The sequence below is a fragment of the Nannospalax galili genome, unplaced genomic scaffold (genome assembly GCF_000622305.1).
Source record: "Nannospalax galili isolate Female #2095 unplaced genomic scaffold, S.galili_v1.0 scaffold255, whole genome shotgun sequence".
In the NCBI taxonomy this organism is placed as follows: Eukaryota; Metazoa; Chordata; class Mammalia; order Rodentia; family Spalacidae; genus Nannospalax; species Nannospalax galili.
The window spans coordinates 2,829,837-2,846,812 of NW_008338999.1; the positions used below are offsets into that span (position 1 = coordinate 2,829,837).

Here is a 16,976-nt window from a genome sequence, read left to right on the forward strand (position 1 = left end):
ATACCCATCTGTATAAAGATACACATCCTTAAAAGGGCAAAACAGTTAATTTAGGTAGTTTAAATGGCAGTCTATTCATATTTTATAAAATAAAGATATTTTCAAGATAGCTAAAACATCAGTGGCTGTTTTGAACAACTGTGTAGTTTCTAGACATAAGCATTTGTAACCTTTCCCTATAGGATTTTAAGATATGAGTCACTCTCTTATTTTTGCAGAAAGAAATTTCTTGTTCCTCAGATTTTGCTGTTATTTTCAATGTTATAGTTGCTGGTGTTTTAATTTTGGCTATGGTACTGTGCAGCTCCCCATTTATCCTCATTTGGACTTGGGGAGAACAAAGAAAGGGAACACTTGCTTATGCAGAAAGAGTGTCATAGATGGTACAAAGGGAAGAGCAGAGGGACGAAGTCTACTCTTCACTGTTGCCAGTGTGTGCATCTATCCTCTTGCTGAAAAGTTACAGATAAAAGCTTTCATGTCACTGTTTTTAATTGTCTTAATCTAATTTGTTTTTGCTTTTCTAGAGAGGATCTGACGAACTACTCTCAGGCAGTGTTCTCAGTCCCAACTCTAATATGAGTGGCATGGTAGTTACAGGTGAGTGTTACTGTCTTAGCAGCTGTCATTTCCCATTTCATAGGGCAGAATGTTAGAGCTAAAACTAGGTTATACCAGTATATCTTTGGGTTTTAATAACTGTTGAAACTAGAAATTGGTGATATGTGTAGGCTAGTAGCATTTGTCTTGTTTTGTTTATTATGTATAATGTATTTTTGTGTTACTAGGGCTGAGCTCAAGTTCTTACATATGCTAGGGAAGCTATTATCACTGAGTCATTCCCCAGTCCTAAAACTTTTTTCTTTGTTGTTTTGACTGTGTACTTAATTTCTTATTTAAAAACTTAATTTTAACTTTTTAAATTTTAAATTTTTAAATTTTAAATTGTTACTGTTTTTGAGTATTACTGAAATTCTACATACTTAGGTGCTACAGTTTGACTTTCTTTAAATATACTGTGTAGTGATAAACAGGTTGTGGCCTTATCCATTACCCCAGATGCTGCATTTACTTCTCTAAACCTGTAATCTCTCTTCATGTATCTATAACCCTTTCTCATGTCCCTCCTTTTGCTTTTTTTGTTATTTTTTTGTGTGTCACCTATCTTTAAGTATTTTTTTATACCATAAACCCTATTGTCTATACTGTATATAAAAAAGCTTCCAACTATATACTTTTCTTGAGTAGTTTTTTCATCTTTTCTTTGCTCTAATGATTATTTACTTTTCATATGTTATTTTCATGCAAGTCAGAGATGATTTATTTAATCTCTACAGCTAGAGTTTTTCTTGTGTAAGTCTGAAATAGTATCTGATGTCTGTCAAAAAAAAGTAGATCAGCCGGGTGGGGTGGTGTACTCCTTTAATCCTAGCACTCAGGAGGCAGAGCAGGAGGATCTTGAGGCCAGCTTGGTTTATGTAGCGAGTTCTAGGCCAGCTGAGGCTACAGGGAGACCCTGTTTCAAAAAGACCAAAAAAAAGAAATGCAGATCAATTTTTAGACTTTAGTTTTATGACTGATAATACTATTATTTTGCATATGGATGAATTTACTTTAAAATTCTGCATTTCACATTTATTTTCCTGAGACCCATTTCTTTTTTTATATAAAGATTATAAAGAGGCTAAAATAAACTTACTTCTTTCAGTTAGTCACTGTTTGGCTAATCCTGGCATTTCAGTTAACTAAAAGTGTATAATAAAGTATTTGCTAGATGGAGTCAGAATGATGTGAAGGTGAGTTTTTCAGCACGTATTTTCTTTGTAGTGATTACAGAATAAAATCACAGGTCATGATTCTGATAAAAGTGTCATGTGTAAATGAACAAGGAGATTCAAATGTCCGCAACTCTGTTTTGTCAGTTTCATTTATTTATACTATTTATTTATTTATTTATTCATTTATTTATTACTATTTAGTAATTAATACATGAAAAGTTTTAAAAATTAATATTCAAGGCTGTAAGTGAATAGCTGTAGTAGTCTTGCCCCTTTATCCAGTCTTCTCCCAAACCTAATTCACAGACTAAGTTGAATAAAAGACAAGACAGCTGCTGTTTGCAGTTGATGAAGAGAAAGTATAAGCTCATTATCCTTGAGTGAAGCAAAACACTTGAGGTGAGTCTCATGAACACTCTGGTGTGGCATATCTTACTGCTGAAGCACACAGAAGGAAAGCATAGAGACTTCACTGGACCAAAGAAACTCATACCTTAATTCTAAACATCTGGAATTTGGAAGCAAGGGTCTTGGATGAAAGGAAGTTGTATAGACAATTATGTCAAGAAGCAGAGTTTGCTGTAGAGATTCACATCAGAATTCTGGATACTACCTAGACTGGCTTTGTGTAGGTGGAGACTTGGCAGTATCTGTCAGAAATTGGCTTACTGTAGGGCTGAGAGCTACGTGGTGATTCCATGAGCTTAACAGTATTCTGAGACATTGGAGTTCTAGGAAATTAGAATGTAGACATCTTCCAGAGTACCTCCAGCTTAAATTCAGATTATAGAAAACTCTGGTCTTTTAATAGAATCATGTTCTGTAGTAAGTGCCATTCATCTAAGAAACTGAAAGTCTAAGGTGACAACAGAATGTCTTCATCTGTAATTTAGTTGACAGAAGGCTTCATCTGTAATTTAGTTGCCTGTGAAACAAAACAACAGCCCCTTAAGGAAGACAGTAGGGTTCAGTTTTCCTAAAACTGTCATCTGTAATATCAGTCACCTTCAATAACATTATGTCATGTGAAGGAGAAAAATGACTGAACTAGAGAAACAAGCATTTAATAGGAGAAGACATCTAAAATGGCCCAACATAATTTAATTACTAGGTAATGACTGTAAACATTTTTAAACTTTAAAGGGAATGTTGATATAATAGCTGAACAAGTGGTGGAATGTGTTGAGATAAAGAACCAGAAAGAAAGCATAAAAATATTCTGACTGAAAAACAGTATCGAAAGAAAATGAAAATTTTGCCGCTTAGTATTAACAGCAGAGAGATGCTTAATAACCTTTCATAAAATGGAGGTAGTTTATTAAGTCCACCAAAGAAAAAAACATATCAATGGAATATCAAGCAAACAATCTAGTATGCACATGTGCACACACATATATGGAGTTCTGTAGAGTATATAGAATGGAGCAAAAAATGTTTCATATATACATGCACACATATATGTGTCTATATGTATACTTGACATAGGAATTCCTGAAAACAAAGATTTATGGAAAAAAAACATGCCCATACAGTTCTAAGCACAGTAAGCACCCATAATACTTTTTGGGTCAGTTTTAAAAACAAACACAAGCTTTGGCACATAGGCACATAGTAGCCAATATATTGAAAACAACAATAAAGCACAGATACTTAAAACACCCAGGCAAAAGACATTTAAGAGATCACAGATTATACAAACAGCTCACATTAAAATGCAAGATTACCTTTTTTCCCCCCTTTTTTGTTCTTATGGGAATGACTTTTGCAATGTGGACATGTTCTGGAGAAATGACATTTACTTAACTTTGCAACCAAAAGGTTAATCTTATCTTATATTGTTTTTAATGTAGATAAGCTCACTGAGCCTTGTGTTCCTCTTGTAACCTGAGACATGGCCTTAATCCCTTTTGGGCCTTTCCTTCCCCTTGACCCAGAACAATGTATGAATGTGTGCATGTGCTGTGTGTGCGTGTATGTGTGTGCGTGTGTGTGTGTTTTGTATAGCAAATGCTGCTTAGAGTGAGATTTGTTGGAAGCAACAGATTATCCCGTTTGTGCTGCAAGCAATAGATGGGATTAAATTGATAACATCTGTTTGTGGTTGAATGCGTGCTATCCTCAGTCAATAGGGGTCAGGAGGGACATAATCTGATAGGACAGTTCTTTTCTTTCCCCATTTCATGCTGGATATACTGTTTCAGTAAAAGAGAGAGGAAAGCCCTTGTTTGAGAATACAGTTCTAAGAGAATTCTGTTTGTTTTTGTGTTTTTGAGACAGGGTCTCTCTGTAGTCCCAGTTGGCCTGGCCTTGAGCTCACAGAGGTTTGTCTGCCTGTCTCTGCCTCCCAAGTGGTCAGATTCAAGATATGTGCTACCATGCCTGGCTTCTGAGAGGATTCTCAGAGAACAGATTCTCAAAGCATTTCAGGTCCCTCTTGGCTAAAATAGATGCTAAGAGTCAGGCAATCAGGCTATTATTATTTAAGCATTGCTGTAATGTGGCATCACATAGTATGCTGCATTAACAAATATTTAGGAAGTAGTTTGACAGTGGGAACATTTGGTATAATAATAGATTTCCCCCTGGGGCCTATGATCTCCCCAGTCACAAGCTTTAGACTAGGTTTATTAGTACCAAGCATGAAATCCTCACAAGCCTCACAATCCAGGCAGAAAGTGGTTGGTTACCTCCATAATGCCACTAATGCACAAGGGGGCACATCTTGCTTGGCAGATCAGTATTACAGCACGCAGGGTCCAGTGCTGGGTGAGAATATTGATGTCCCCCCTTGTTTAGTACCTTCTGGCATTGAACTAGCCAGCAGAAAGACAGTTTCTTGTTTTGTTGAGGTTGATTTTTTGATTTGTCAGTTCCTTAAAAAGTTAAATACCACCCCACTATAAGATGTTGTTTTCTCCCCCTAGGCATTTATACAAGAGTAATGAAGTTCTTTAAAAAAGAAACAGCTGGGCATGGTGGCTCATGCCTTTAATCCCAGCACTCTAATCCCAGCACTCGGGAGGCAGAGGTAGGCAGATCTCTGAGTTCAAGGCCAGCCTGGTCTACATAGTGAGTTCCAGGACAGCTGGGGCTATAGGGAGAACCTGTCTCAAAAAGACCAAAAAAAAAAAAAAAAAAAAAAAAAAAAAAAAACTTGTGTTGAGTAACTTAATAGTAACCAAGCCCGATAAAATCCACATGTCCATCAGCTGATAAATGGATAAATAAATTCCTGTTTTGACATCTTGTGCTGGTTTGTACAATTCAGTACTGCTCAGCTTTGTAGTGTGGGTTATTGACATAATAGCACAGATGAATTTCCAAGTTACATTGTATAAAAGACAGATTAAAAAGGTGTGTTTTATATGATTTTATTCTTATAAAACTCTAGGAAATCTTAATTGAAGGTGGAAAAGGGCATTGAGAGTGGAGTGGCAAGAGCACAAGGAGATTAGAGGAATGATGGTCCATAGAGGATTGCTTGTAGGATGTTTCCCCCTTTTCCCAACAAGCCAAAGTCTTTGAGTCCTCAGTCTTTGTGTAAAATTGCACAGTGTTTACCTTTTTGTGTACTTTTATATCATGTGTTCATTACTCATAATATCTCATTGTTGCACATCATCTCATTTGCATGGATTGAGGGTAGTACTTGACATGTTGACTATTCAAGTTTACTCTGGAATTTTCTCAAATATTTTTAATTCATGGTTGAACCCACATACAAGTAACCTACTTTTCTAGAGGGTAAATGGTACTCTTGTGGTTTCATAGATTATACAGATGCCATTATGGGTCCAGTGGTACGCTGTGTGTGTTCATACACTATCGTGACCAAAAATCAGACCATTGCTCATACCAAATGTTGCTGCTGTGGTAGACCAATAGGAACTGTCATTTATTGCTGGTAGGAATGCTAAATGATAACCACTGTTTGAGAAGTCCATTTGGTGTTTTCTTTTAAAACTATACTTACTCTTAACATGCAGTACAGCAGTTGTTGTCTTTGGTATTTATTCAGAGAAATTGAAAACACGTCTAGAAAACAAACAAAAAATCTGCACGCAAATGTTGATAGCAAACTTGGAAGCAACTGAGATGTCTTTCATTAGGTAAATAGATAAACAAACTGTGATACATTCAGAACATGCAATTTTACCAAGGATTAAAAAGAGGTAAACTATCGAGCCAAGAAAAAACATGGAAGAACTTGAAGTGCATATTACTAACGGAAAGAAGACAGTCTAAAGTCTACTGATCATATCACTCTAACTATGTGGACATTCTGGAAAAGGCAAAACTATGAGGCAGTAAATAAAAACAGTGTAACAGTAGTTGTAGAGGTAGGAGGTTGGGGGAGGTAGGGCGTAATACAGAAGATTTTTAGAGCAAAGAAAACACTGTGTATGATACTATAATGGTGGGTACATCATCATATATTTGTCAAAATTAAATATGTGATACCAAGAATCAAAACCATAGAATATGACAAATACATTTCTCTGCTAGAGAACATTGACACTCAGGGAGAGTGTATGCACTTAATAGGGGAAGAGGGCATATGAAAAAAATATGTCTTCTGAATTTTTCTGTGAATCTAAATTTGTGTGATTTATATTACATTTATTTTGGAAAATAGTGGACTGTGTAGTCTAAAAGTTAGTGATTATACTAGATTTAAAAAGAAGAATTATGCTGTGCTAGAGTCTGAAACACAATGGTTAAAAGTAAAAGAATGGGAAGTTATTTTCCCTGCAAACAAAACATAAGAAAGCTTGATTATATCAACATGATATGGTTAAGAACTAGTGTATACACAAAAGCATATTTCATAAGGCTGAAACAATTTATCAGAAAACCTAATATTCCTTAATTTGTGTGTCAGGAACAACTTCAAGGCACATGAAAATATGATGCAGTCATAGAGAGGAAGAGAAATTCACAATCGTGTGAATTTTTTAAAGCATTTCTCATAATACGTGATAGGACAGTTGCCTCCCCTCCCCCCATTTATTACTTAAGGGAGGAAGGGTGCTTTAGCTTACATTTTAAGAAGTCATATAGTTTACTATGGCAGGGAAGAAATGGTGACAGGGTCTTGTGATAGGTAGCTGGTCACATTGGGTCAGCAGTTAGGAAGCAGAGAGTGACCAGTGATCATCTGGTGCTTGGCTTATTTTCTCTTTTCATTCATTTTGGGCTCCAGCCTGTGGGATAGCCCCCCCCCCCCAGCCATTTGCATGAGTCTTTTCAGTTAAACCTTTTTGGAAAAACCCTAGTAGATACCCAGAGGTACGTTCCCATGGTGATTCTCAATCCAGTCAAGTTGACAATGAAGATTAACCATAGTACTCCCTAAATAAAGGCGTACAATGGAATTTGACCAATGGCTCTGTCACCTTAACATACATGAATAAAATTACATGTAGTAACTACAAAATAACCTTTAAGTATATATAGGATATTCATCATGATACAGTATATTTTGGACTAGGAAATAACTCAGTAAATTTACAGTGATTGAAAGTTCAGATTTCCGTGATTCTAATGAAGTTAAATTAGAAATAGAAATGGAAATGATCTAGAGAAGAACCAAATAGTAACTTTAAAAGTTGAACTACACAATGCTAAACAGTTCATGAATTAAAGCTATCACACGGGGAAAATTTGTGATGATTGGGATTAAAATGAAAATCTAATCCGAATTTGTTGGATACAACTCAAAATGTGTGTAAAAGGAAATAGGCTTTCCAGTGTATAAAAAAAAATGTACAGGTGAAATATATAAAGTTCTGAAGAGTTTCACCTGGTATTTGTGTGGAATTGATGGTATGTTGGATGGGGCTTATAAGAGATGATTGTTGAGACTCAGGTGTTGAAATATTTATAATGAACAAATAAAGATAGAAAGGACCTTTACCATAATAGGTTTGGAAACTACAACAGACTTTGGGAATAACTAAGCAAAAGGTCCTAAGCAGATATTAAATGAGTCAGGGAAGTAAGAAAATCAAAGTAGAAATTGTTAGGAGAGCCATGAAAACAGAGATCCAGTAAGGGAGGGTTGATAGTTCTTCAGTCAGTGGTGGATGGTCCCCAGTGGGGACCAAAGGTTAGTCAAGAAAAGTTATAGGGCTGGGTGTGTGTGTGTGTGTGTCTGCCTTTATCCCAGCACTCAGGAGGCAGTGACAGGCAGATCTTTGTGAGTTCTAGGCCAACCTGGACTATATAGTGATTTACAAGTCAGGTCAGCCAAGCCTGCATAGTAAGACCCTGACTCAGGAGGAAAAATAAAAATAAAAGTTACAACCCCCCCCCCAAAGACATCAAAAAACAGAAAAGTGGTAGATTCAAACAGAAGGTAATGCTCATACAAACCAAAGCCACATGGTTCTTCCATGAGATCACTCCTTACCTATCAAGATGTTCGTGTTAGAAATGGATTAGGAAACCAATTTTGACTTTGAAAGAGAAATGTTCAAGTTGAAGTTGTTTCTAAGTTTCATTTGTTTGGATTTTGTAAGTAGAAACTGTCTCTGAGCAAAATGCTTTAGAACCGAGTAATATGCTGTACTTAAAATATTTCTAGGACTGCTGAGGGGGTTCAGCAAGTAGAGGCACTTGCTGTCAAGCTTGGTGATGAATTTGTTTCCTTAGGGACCCTCATAATAGGAGAGAACCGACTCCTTCAAGTTACCTGGTCTTCCATGTGTGCTCCGTGACATGCTTAACCTGATGACACATCTACAAATGAATAAAAAATTATTAAACATTTTTGGGAAAAGATTTTTATAAAGTATATGCAACTTCTATGTATTATTACATGCCTTATCAAGTCACATAAAAACCTAAAATTATTTGAAATATTATTAGCTTTATATACCCAAGCAAAAGTTCCTGGGCTTTAATCAGGGGGATGAAAACGAAAAAGTCATAGGGAGGTTCCAAGGTGTTCTTCCGTAGTAGCAGTTATCTAAAGTTTCATAACAAGATATGAGTGTTTAATGAACTGTCCTTCTGAAGCTGTTAACTAACAGCTCTTGGAGTATGAAGAGAATATATGAATTTCGATGATAGTGTGTTAGCTGGCTTAGTCTTTGTGAGAAAAGGAAAGTTCTAAGCTATTAGTGTGTAGTGTGAAGTTTGTATCTGCGATGCTTCTGTAATGTAGTGGTTATAAGCAGGCTATGGGGTCCTATTCCCAGAGTTGCAGTTCTTTTTCTGCTACTTCTGTCTTCACTTAGTAGTGGTCAGACATTGATATCTAATTTTTTTTTACATACAAGTGCGATTGGTAAATCATGGTAGCAGCAAGCTTTGAGTTGTAAATTTCCTGGCCTGTAAATAATTTGCAGTGAATATTAAATATTAATACAGGGGCTAGAGAGATGACTCAGTGGTTAAGAGCACTGACTGGTCTTGCAGAGATCCGGGTTCAATTCCCAGAGCCCACATGGTGGCTCACAACCATCCATGACTCTAGTTTCAGGGAAATTTGATGCCTTCTTCTGACCTCAATGGGCACGGTATGACACGGGTGCACTTATACAAATTCAGGCACTACACTCATACACCTAAAATAAAAATAATAAAATACAAAAAACATTAATACAAAGAAATGAATGCTTTTCTGTGTTATTTCAAGAAACCCAAATCTTTATGTTGTTCTTTGGCAGCCCAGAGTCTTCAACCGTCATATGTTATTCAGCTTCTCTTCTGATGCCTGCCATCCACTGTCCGGAAAATAACGAACATAATATCAAAAACAGTGAGCTCTTAATAGGGTTAGGCAGACTTTTGATTTGGGTGATTTGTGGCAAAAATCATTTGAAACGGGAAGTCTTAACTCTTACAGATAAAATGAAGGGTAGTATCTTTGGTTTTTGCAATAGTGAGGATCAAATCCAGGCAAGAGACAGGGTTTCACTGTGTAGCTCAAGCTGGCCTTGAACTCTCTATGTAACCCAGGCTGGCCTCCAACTCAGAATCATCTTACCGTCACCATTTAAGGGCTGAGATCACACATTTGCACCATTACATCTGGCTGGTAGAATCCTTTATTGTGTTTCTTTTCCACCCTTGCCTTTCTGCCAGAAAAAACAAAACAAAACAAAACAAAAAACTAATGTAGGAGAAAGTACTGTTGTCAGTACTTTGAAACCAGAACTCATAGGCCTTGGATTATGAAGTATTTGTCCTTGTTAGTTAGACAAACTAATGAAATGAGTTGACAGTTTGAAACTATCAGACTTCTGTTCTTAAGGCCACTTTGTCCAAAAAAGGGGGCCTTGTTCTAATACCAAGGATTATGTGTGACAATTACATATTTTAAGGTGTGTGTGTGTGTGTGTGTGTGTATGTGTGTGTGTGTATAAGTTTTTGATTCTCTGATTGAGCTTACAGGTTCAAGTTGTGGTTTTCTTAGTGTACCACAAACTAGAAAGCTCCTGTGCACCCACAAACCTGCCTTTGTAATGAAAAGAGGAGAATAGAAGGGGCAGAATGAAAGAAGCCCTCTTAAAGTTTTTCAATATTTCTAGAGGATTAAAGAACATATCAGCCAAGGTTTTGAGGATAATGTGTTTAAGAGCTAGAGCCCATATTTTGTATACAAAGGCAGTGTAAGGGAATTATTAATCCAGTGGAACTTAGAGTAAAATACGACTTCTTTGTAGCTTGTCAAATAACTATCACCTTCACCTCTTCCAGAATTACCTTCTATGGTCATCTAAAAAAATCATCACTAACACTCCTATCTAGTTATCAGCAAAATCACTTATTTCTAAATCACCTCAGTCTTTCTTCATAGCATTTTAACATTGTGAGAAATCTCTGGTTCATGCACTAGTTTGTTCATCTCTTAAACTAGACTAAAGAGCATAAGAAATTTTCTTTACTGTGGTATTTCTATAGGCTGTAACAATGACAAACACATTCTTGATACTCAAGTGTTTAAAGAATCAATATAAGCACTAGGAGGATGGCTCAGTAAAGTGCTTGCTACACAAGCATGATCTGAGTTTCAGTCCCCAGCCCCCATGTATTAAGCCGGGCATGATGGTGCACATGTATAAACCCAGTGCTTGGATGGGTGGGGGTACAGGCAGATCCCTGGGGCTTGCTGATCAACCCAAATGGTGAGCTCCAGGTTCAGTGAGAAACCTTGTTTCAAGAAGTAAGGCAAAGAGCAACAGAGGAAGACACCAGTGTTCAAATCTGGGCTCCACATGGGTATACTTACACTCAGGCACAAGTGGACACATGGACACACACACACACACACACACAAGAATAGAATCAATATGAGTGAAGTTTGAAACTTTTAAAAGATCAGGATGACTTTAGAGTTTTATGGAACTTGGTAAGAATGTTTTGGGAGAGTCATAAAGTACTTAATTTTTATATAAAATGGAGTATTCATGAATACATTTGACTGTGTAAGTATTTTTATTTTAGTTGGAATCTTAGAAATATCCTTGAATATCTAGTAAATTATGACCAACTGCTCAGATATGTAGTAAAATCGAGTTTAAACAGTTCTGCATGAAATATTATCTCTAGGCATCTTTAATTACAGAATTTTATTTTTTCATTGAACTTTGGAATGAAGACAAATATTTATTGAAATGTATCAGTTTACCTTAATGATCTGAAAGTGCAAACTTGTTTTATTATGTTATTATTGTTCTGTTTCATCATTAATTCTTAGTAATCTTTTCTGTGCCTAATATAAATTAAACTTTATTGTTGGTGTGTATGTATACAATAAAAGAGACTGTAGTGCTTAGTTTTATCTGTGGTCTTTATGTATACATTGGGGGTCTTGGAATGTAACCCTGTGGATAAGGGGGAACCTGCTGTGTTTAAGTAATTTGGTAGTAATAAAATTATGTTCATTAGTCATTGAACAGTCTCTTTTTGAAATTGAATTTTAATATTTTTGCTAACCACTTATTAGTCTGTGTATATATATGCTTCAGAAATATTGCTTAACAGTGATTTTAACTGATTGATAATTTTTATGATTTTCTCCATTCTTTTGAAAGCTAATTTTAATTTTCAAGAATTCAGGTTTATTCACCTGTTTCAAAGTTATTTTTAACGTTTTTATACACCTGTTTCAGTTATTTTTAACTTTTTAAAATACAAATAAGGGGAAAAAATCAATGTACTTTTGTCTTACTAATATATAAGACTATTTTTAAATGTCTTTCAGCCAATGGAAATGACAGCAAGAAATTTAAAGGAGAAGATAAAATGGATGGTGCTCCCTCTCGTGTACTTCATATTCGAAAATTACCTGGTGAAGTGACTGAAACAGAAGTTATTGCATTAGGTTTACCTTTTGGTAAAGTGACTAACATTCTTATGCTGAAAGGAAAAAACCAGGTATACGTCTATCAAAATTTCTAGCATGTTAAACCTCACACCATACAGTATGTGTGAATTAACTGTTGCCTAGTAAAAGAGTTGATAATTACAAAAGAAGTCTTGTTCTGTGTTTTTTGTAATAGCAGAAGTCAATTAGGGGCACTGTAGCATCTAATGCTTCAGCTTATCCATGAGAGTTTGTCTCTGGTAGCATTAGCAGAAAGCAGTCTTTAATTTTGGGTATTCATTAATTATAGATACAACATTAGGAACCGGGAATATTAAACATGACATTTTTTTCCTTAAAATTTTAATGATAATATTTAGAAGAATTTGTAAAACAACATTTTGTAGAATATAGTTAATATTATAGCTAATTTGGCAGTTTTAATTTTTTTTCCATTATACTCTTGAAATTTTCTCTAGCTTTTGTTAAGGAAATAGATTTGGGGGTATAGTAAACCATAGGTGGAACACAGTAGTAGTGTGTACTCAGAGGGTGTTATGGGGACTGGAGAGATGGCACAGTGGTTAGGAGTACTTACTCTTGCAGAGGACTTGTGTTTGGTTCCTACCACCTATATCAGCTGTCATACAACAGCGTGTAACTCCACAGTTCCAGGGGATTTAGTGCCCTCTTCTGGCCTCCACAGGCACTGGGCATGCAGGTAGTTCACATACAGATAAGCAAGCATGTACACATAACACATCAATTTAAAGCATAATAATAAGTTTTTAAAAAGGGTTAGGATAGCCTTAATTATGTATTTAAAATGCGGTAAAATGTTTCTAAGAATTTTTAATTTTATATATGTGTATGTGGGTATGTGCACAGAAGTGTAGATGCCTGCAGAGGCCAGAGGATAGAGTCATCAGATTCCTTGGAGTTGGAGATGCAGGCAGTTGTGAGCTGTCTGACTTGGGTGCTGGGAACTGAACACAGGTCCTCTGGAAGAGCAGTAACCGCTCTTAACAGCAGAGCTGTTTCTCCAGCCCTTAAGTAAGATATTTCTGATTCTGTTTATTAGAACATGGGAATGTAACTTGAAGGTTATATTCTAGCTAATTTATTAAAAAATAATAGAATGCTTTATAGAGATAGTTGAGTTTGAGCTAAAATTCATAATTGTTCAAATTAAAGTCATAGTATTACAATTTTTTGTACTCATATTTACAGGCATTTTTGGAACTGGCAACAGAGGAAGCAGCTATTACCATGGTTAACTACTATTCTGCAGTGACACCACATCTTCGTAACCAACCAATTTACATCCAGTACTCCAATCACAAAGAACTAAAGACAGATAATACATTAAACCAAGTGAGTACGTATGGATATATAAATAAAATGACCTAGAGCATCTTAGGAATCTCAAACAGGGACTGGAGAGGTGGCGCAGCAGTTAAGAGCACTGGCTGCTTTTGCAGAGGACCCGGGTTCAGTTCCTAGCACCTACATGGTGGCTAACAACCAATTGTAACTCCAGTTCCAGGGTTCTGACGCCCTCTTCTGCCCTCCATGGGCATTGTATGACATGGGTGCACTTACATACATATAGACAAAAACACTGCACATAAAAATAAACTGACCTCCGTGGCATTGCACAACATGGGTGTACTCACATACATGCAGGCAATACACTCATACATATAAAATAAATTTTAAAAAAGTAAAAAATTAATGAAAAAATTTTAAACAGTATGTGCCAAGAGAAATTGTCTCTCTCTGTATTTTCTTATCTTGAAGGCATTTTATTGCATGATTATGATTTCCATTTTGTGTTGTAAATTAGTATAAAATTAGTTTCATAATTCCTTTAAACCCTTTGCCAATATTTCTGTTGTAACTTGTAGGAAGTTAGTTTTTTATATGGAAACCAGGGCTGAGGGTGTAGTTTAGCATTTCAGTCACTAGTAACATGAAACAAAACAAATTAAAAAGCACTGTGGTAAGCATCTATAGTCCCTTATAGAGGTAGAGAGGTCAGCTGGGAGAGGGGATGAGAACTGAGTGAGAGTCATTATTGAGGTGGAACTGGTTAGTATAAACTATACTGCTCTCTTGCCTAAGCTTTTAATTTATGCATTTCAGGGCCTCTTTTAATTACTTTGTATGCATTAGTTATGAAAAATTTCTTCTAAAGACGTGGTAATCCATTCTTGGGGAAAACTAAGAGTGAAGAATATATGAATGTATTGTCATTTCAGAACTGTGGTACAGTGGTGTTATTTAAGATATTTAATATTGGGCTGGAGAGATGGCTCTGTGGTTAAGAGGACTAGCTGCTCTTGCAGAGACCCAGGTTTAATTCCCGGCATCCACATGATGACTAACACTCATCTGTAACTCCAGTTCCACAGGATCTGACTCCCTCTTCTGACCTCCACGGGTATTACATGACACAGATGCATTTGCATACATGGAGGCAACATAATCATATACATAAATAATAAAATATTTTTTAAAATAAATATTTAATGTTAAAATATCTTAAGAATGTTTTTCTAGACCTAAGTATGTTAGTAGTAATGGCCTCAGAACTTTATTTTCATTAATAAAGTGTTTCAATAAAATACGTATATGGCTTCTTGTTACATAAAACTTACTGGGGAATCATTCCTTAGTGATTTCCATTACTTTGTGAAAATCATTTTAATAGTTTATGAAAAACAGATGGTAAAACTTCTGTCTAAAAGATAGGGCCAACATTTCAAACATGCTTATTTTAATTTTATCATAAAGTTTTCATTCCCTTGAACAAGAAAAGTATTTGCAGTCTAAACTGTTAAGTATACAAAAAGAAGTATCTGTTTCCTGTTTTTGATACTATTTGCATTTATGTAATTATTACTGTTTCAGTTGGTAAATAATGTATATATTTATGGAGTGCAATGTGATGTTTTTATGGGATAATCAAGTCACACTAACATGTCTGGCACCTTAAATACTTTATAATCTCTTTATGGTATTAATGTTTAAAACTTTGAAAGACACCAACATCTTTAGTTCTCGTCATGTGCCACAGACCGCTACAGCCTGTTCTCACAAAGCAGCATCCTTCTACTTTCCTTTCTACCACTGGCACTGCTCTTCTCTCTGCTTTTATGAGTTTGATTATATGAGATTCTGTGTGCAGGTGAGATGAGGTGCTATTTGTGTTTCTTTCCGCAGTTTATTTCCTTTAGTAAACTGTGTTCTTAAAATGACATTTGTTGTTTTTATTAAAAGAGATGCATGAATACATTGTCATGTTATTTTTGTAGTGTTAAGGATTGAACATGCTAATCAAGCGCTGTACCACTGAGTTATGCTTTACCTCCTCATTTTTAAAAGATTCCAAAAGTGCTGGGCTTGGTGGCACATGACTTTAATCCAGCACTCAAGAGGCAGAGGCAAGCAGATCTCTGTGAGATTTAGGCTAGCCTGGTCTACATTGCAAGTTCCAGGCCAGCTGCGGCTACAGGGAGACCCTGTCTCAAAAAGCTAAAACAATAACAAAAAACAAAAAAACAAAAAACAAAAAACTAACCCCTAACACCTCTACCCCCAAAAGAAGATTCAAATGCAAAGAATGTATGAAGGAACAACATAAATGAGGGAGGGGTTGTGTAATTTTATATAGGATGACTGGGGCTAGAGATGACTCAGAGGTTAAGAGTGTGACCCAAGTTTGGTTTCCAGCACCCATAATAGGCAACTCACAACCTCCTGTAACTTCACTTCCCAATGATGCAAATGTGATTCACTCTTCTGACCTCCCTGGGGATCTGCACTCACATGTATGTGCCCATAATAAAAACAACATATGTCTTTGTTGAGCATGCCTTTGGTTCCAGCACTTCAGAGGCAGAGGCAGGTGGATCTCTGTGAGTTCAGGCCAGCCTGGTCTACATGGTAAATAGGGATGGCCAGTGTGAAAACTCCATTCAGAGAGGACATTACAAAAATGAACTTCAGGGTGGTTAAAGAATAAACTACTTACTCCATTTTAGGTGATTCCACACAGAGGGAATCATCAGTGCCAAGTTCCTTCTGTTGAAAATAAACCTTTTAAGTAAAATTTGTAATTTTGAAAACTCTTCAGTCTTCTACCTTGTCTTTTTTCTCCAGTGTAGTTGGTCACAGAGCTCTCTGGTTCTTTGTAGATTCTTATTATAGTTTTATTTTGTTATTTATTTATTTATTTATTTCAGACAGGGTTTCCCGCTAGCTCCAGCTGTTTTGGAACTTGCTATGTAGCAAGGCTGGCCTCCATCTCAAAGAGATCTGCCTGCCTCTGCCTCTCAAGTCCTGGGATAAAAAGAGTGTACCACCACTCCCTACAGTTTTTTTTTTTTAAATAATTTGGTGGGGCTGGAGAGATGGCTCAGTGTTTAAGAACACTTGACTGTTCTTGCAGAAGACCTGGGTTTGAATTCCAGCACCCACATGGCAGCTGACAACTGTCCATAACTCCAGTTCCAGGGGATCTAACAGTCTCTTCTGTCCTCTGTGGGCATTGCACAACACGGGTGCACTTACCTACATGCAGGCAATACCACGCATACACATAAAATTAAAAGAAAAAATAATAATTTGGTATACTCTGAATTATCTTTCTTCCTCGGGGGTAGTTTATCTTATTTCACCCTCCCTTCTTGCCCTTCATTTTAACTCATAATTCAGAAGGTACAATTAAGTTGTTCTTGGACATGCTTTTCTCTAGGATGAGAAATTGGGTGGTAACTTAGTCTTCCTCCTCTCTCCCTAAATGCCAGATAGCCATTTGTTCTGAATCAATAAAAACTCTCTTTAGGACTTTTGATTCTTTTAAGACAGAGTTTTGTTTT

The 16,976-nt window shown here is 36.2% G+C and overlaps 1 protein-coding gene across 4 annotated transcripts in view; it reads left to right on the forward strand.

The window, feature by feature from the left end:
- The window catches only part of Ptbp2 (polypyrimidine tract binding protein 2), a 71,954-nt gene that overhangs the window by 19,864 nt on the left and 35,114 nt on the right, over positions 1-16,976 (forward strand). For all 4 annotated transcript variants that reach the window (XM_008833679.3, XM_008833680.3, XM_008833681.2 and 1 more), the window contains exons 3-5: positions 528-600; positions 11,992-12,164; positions 13,324-13,467. In XM_008833679.3, coding sequence (XP_008831901.1) covers positions 528-600; positions 11,992-12,164; positions 13,324-13,467 — 390 coding nt within the window. The remainder of the gene's footprint in view (positions 1-527; positions 601-11,991; positions 12,165-13,323; positions 13,468-16,976) is intronic.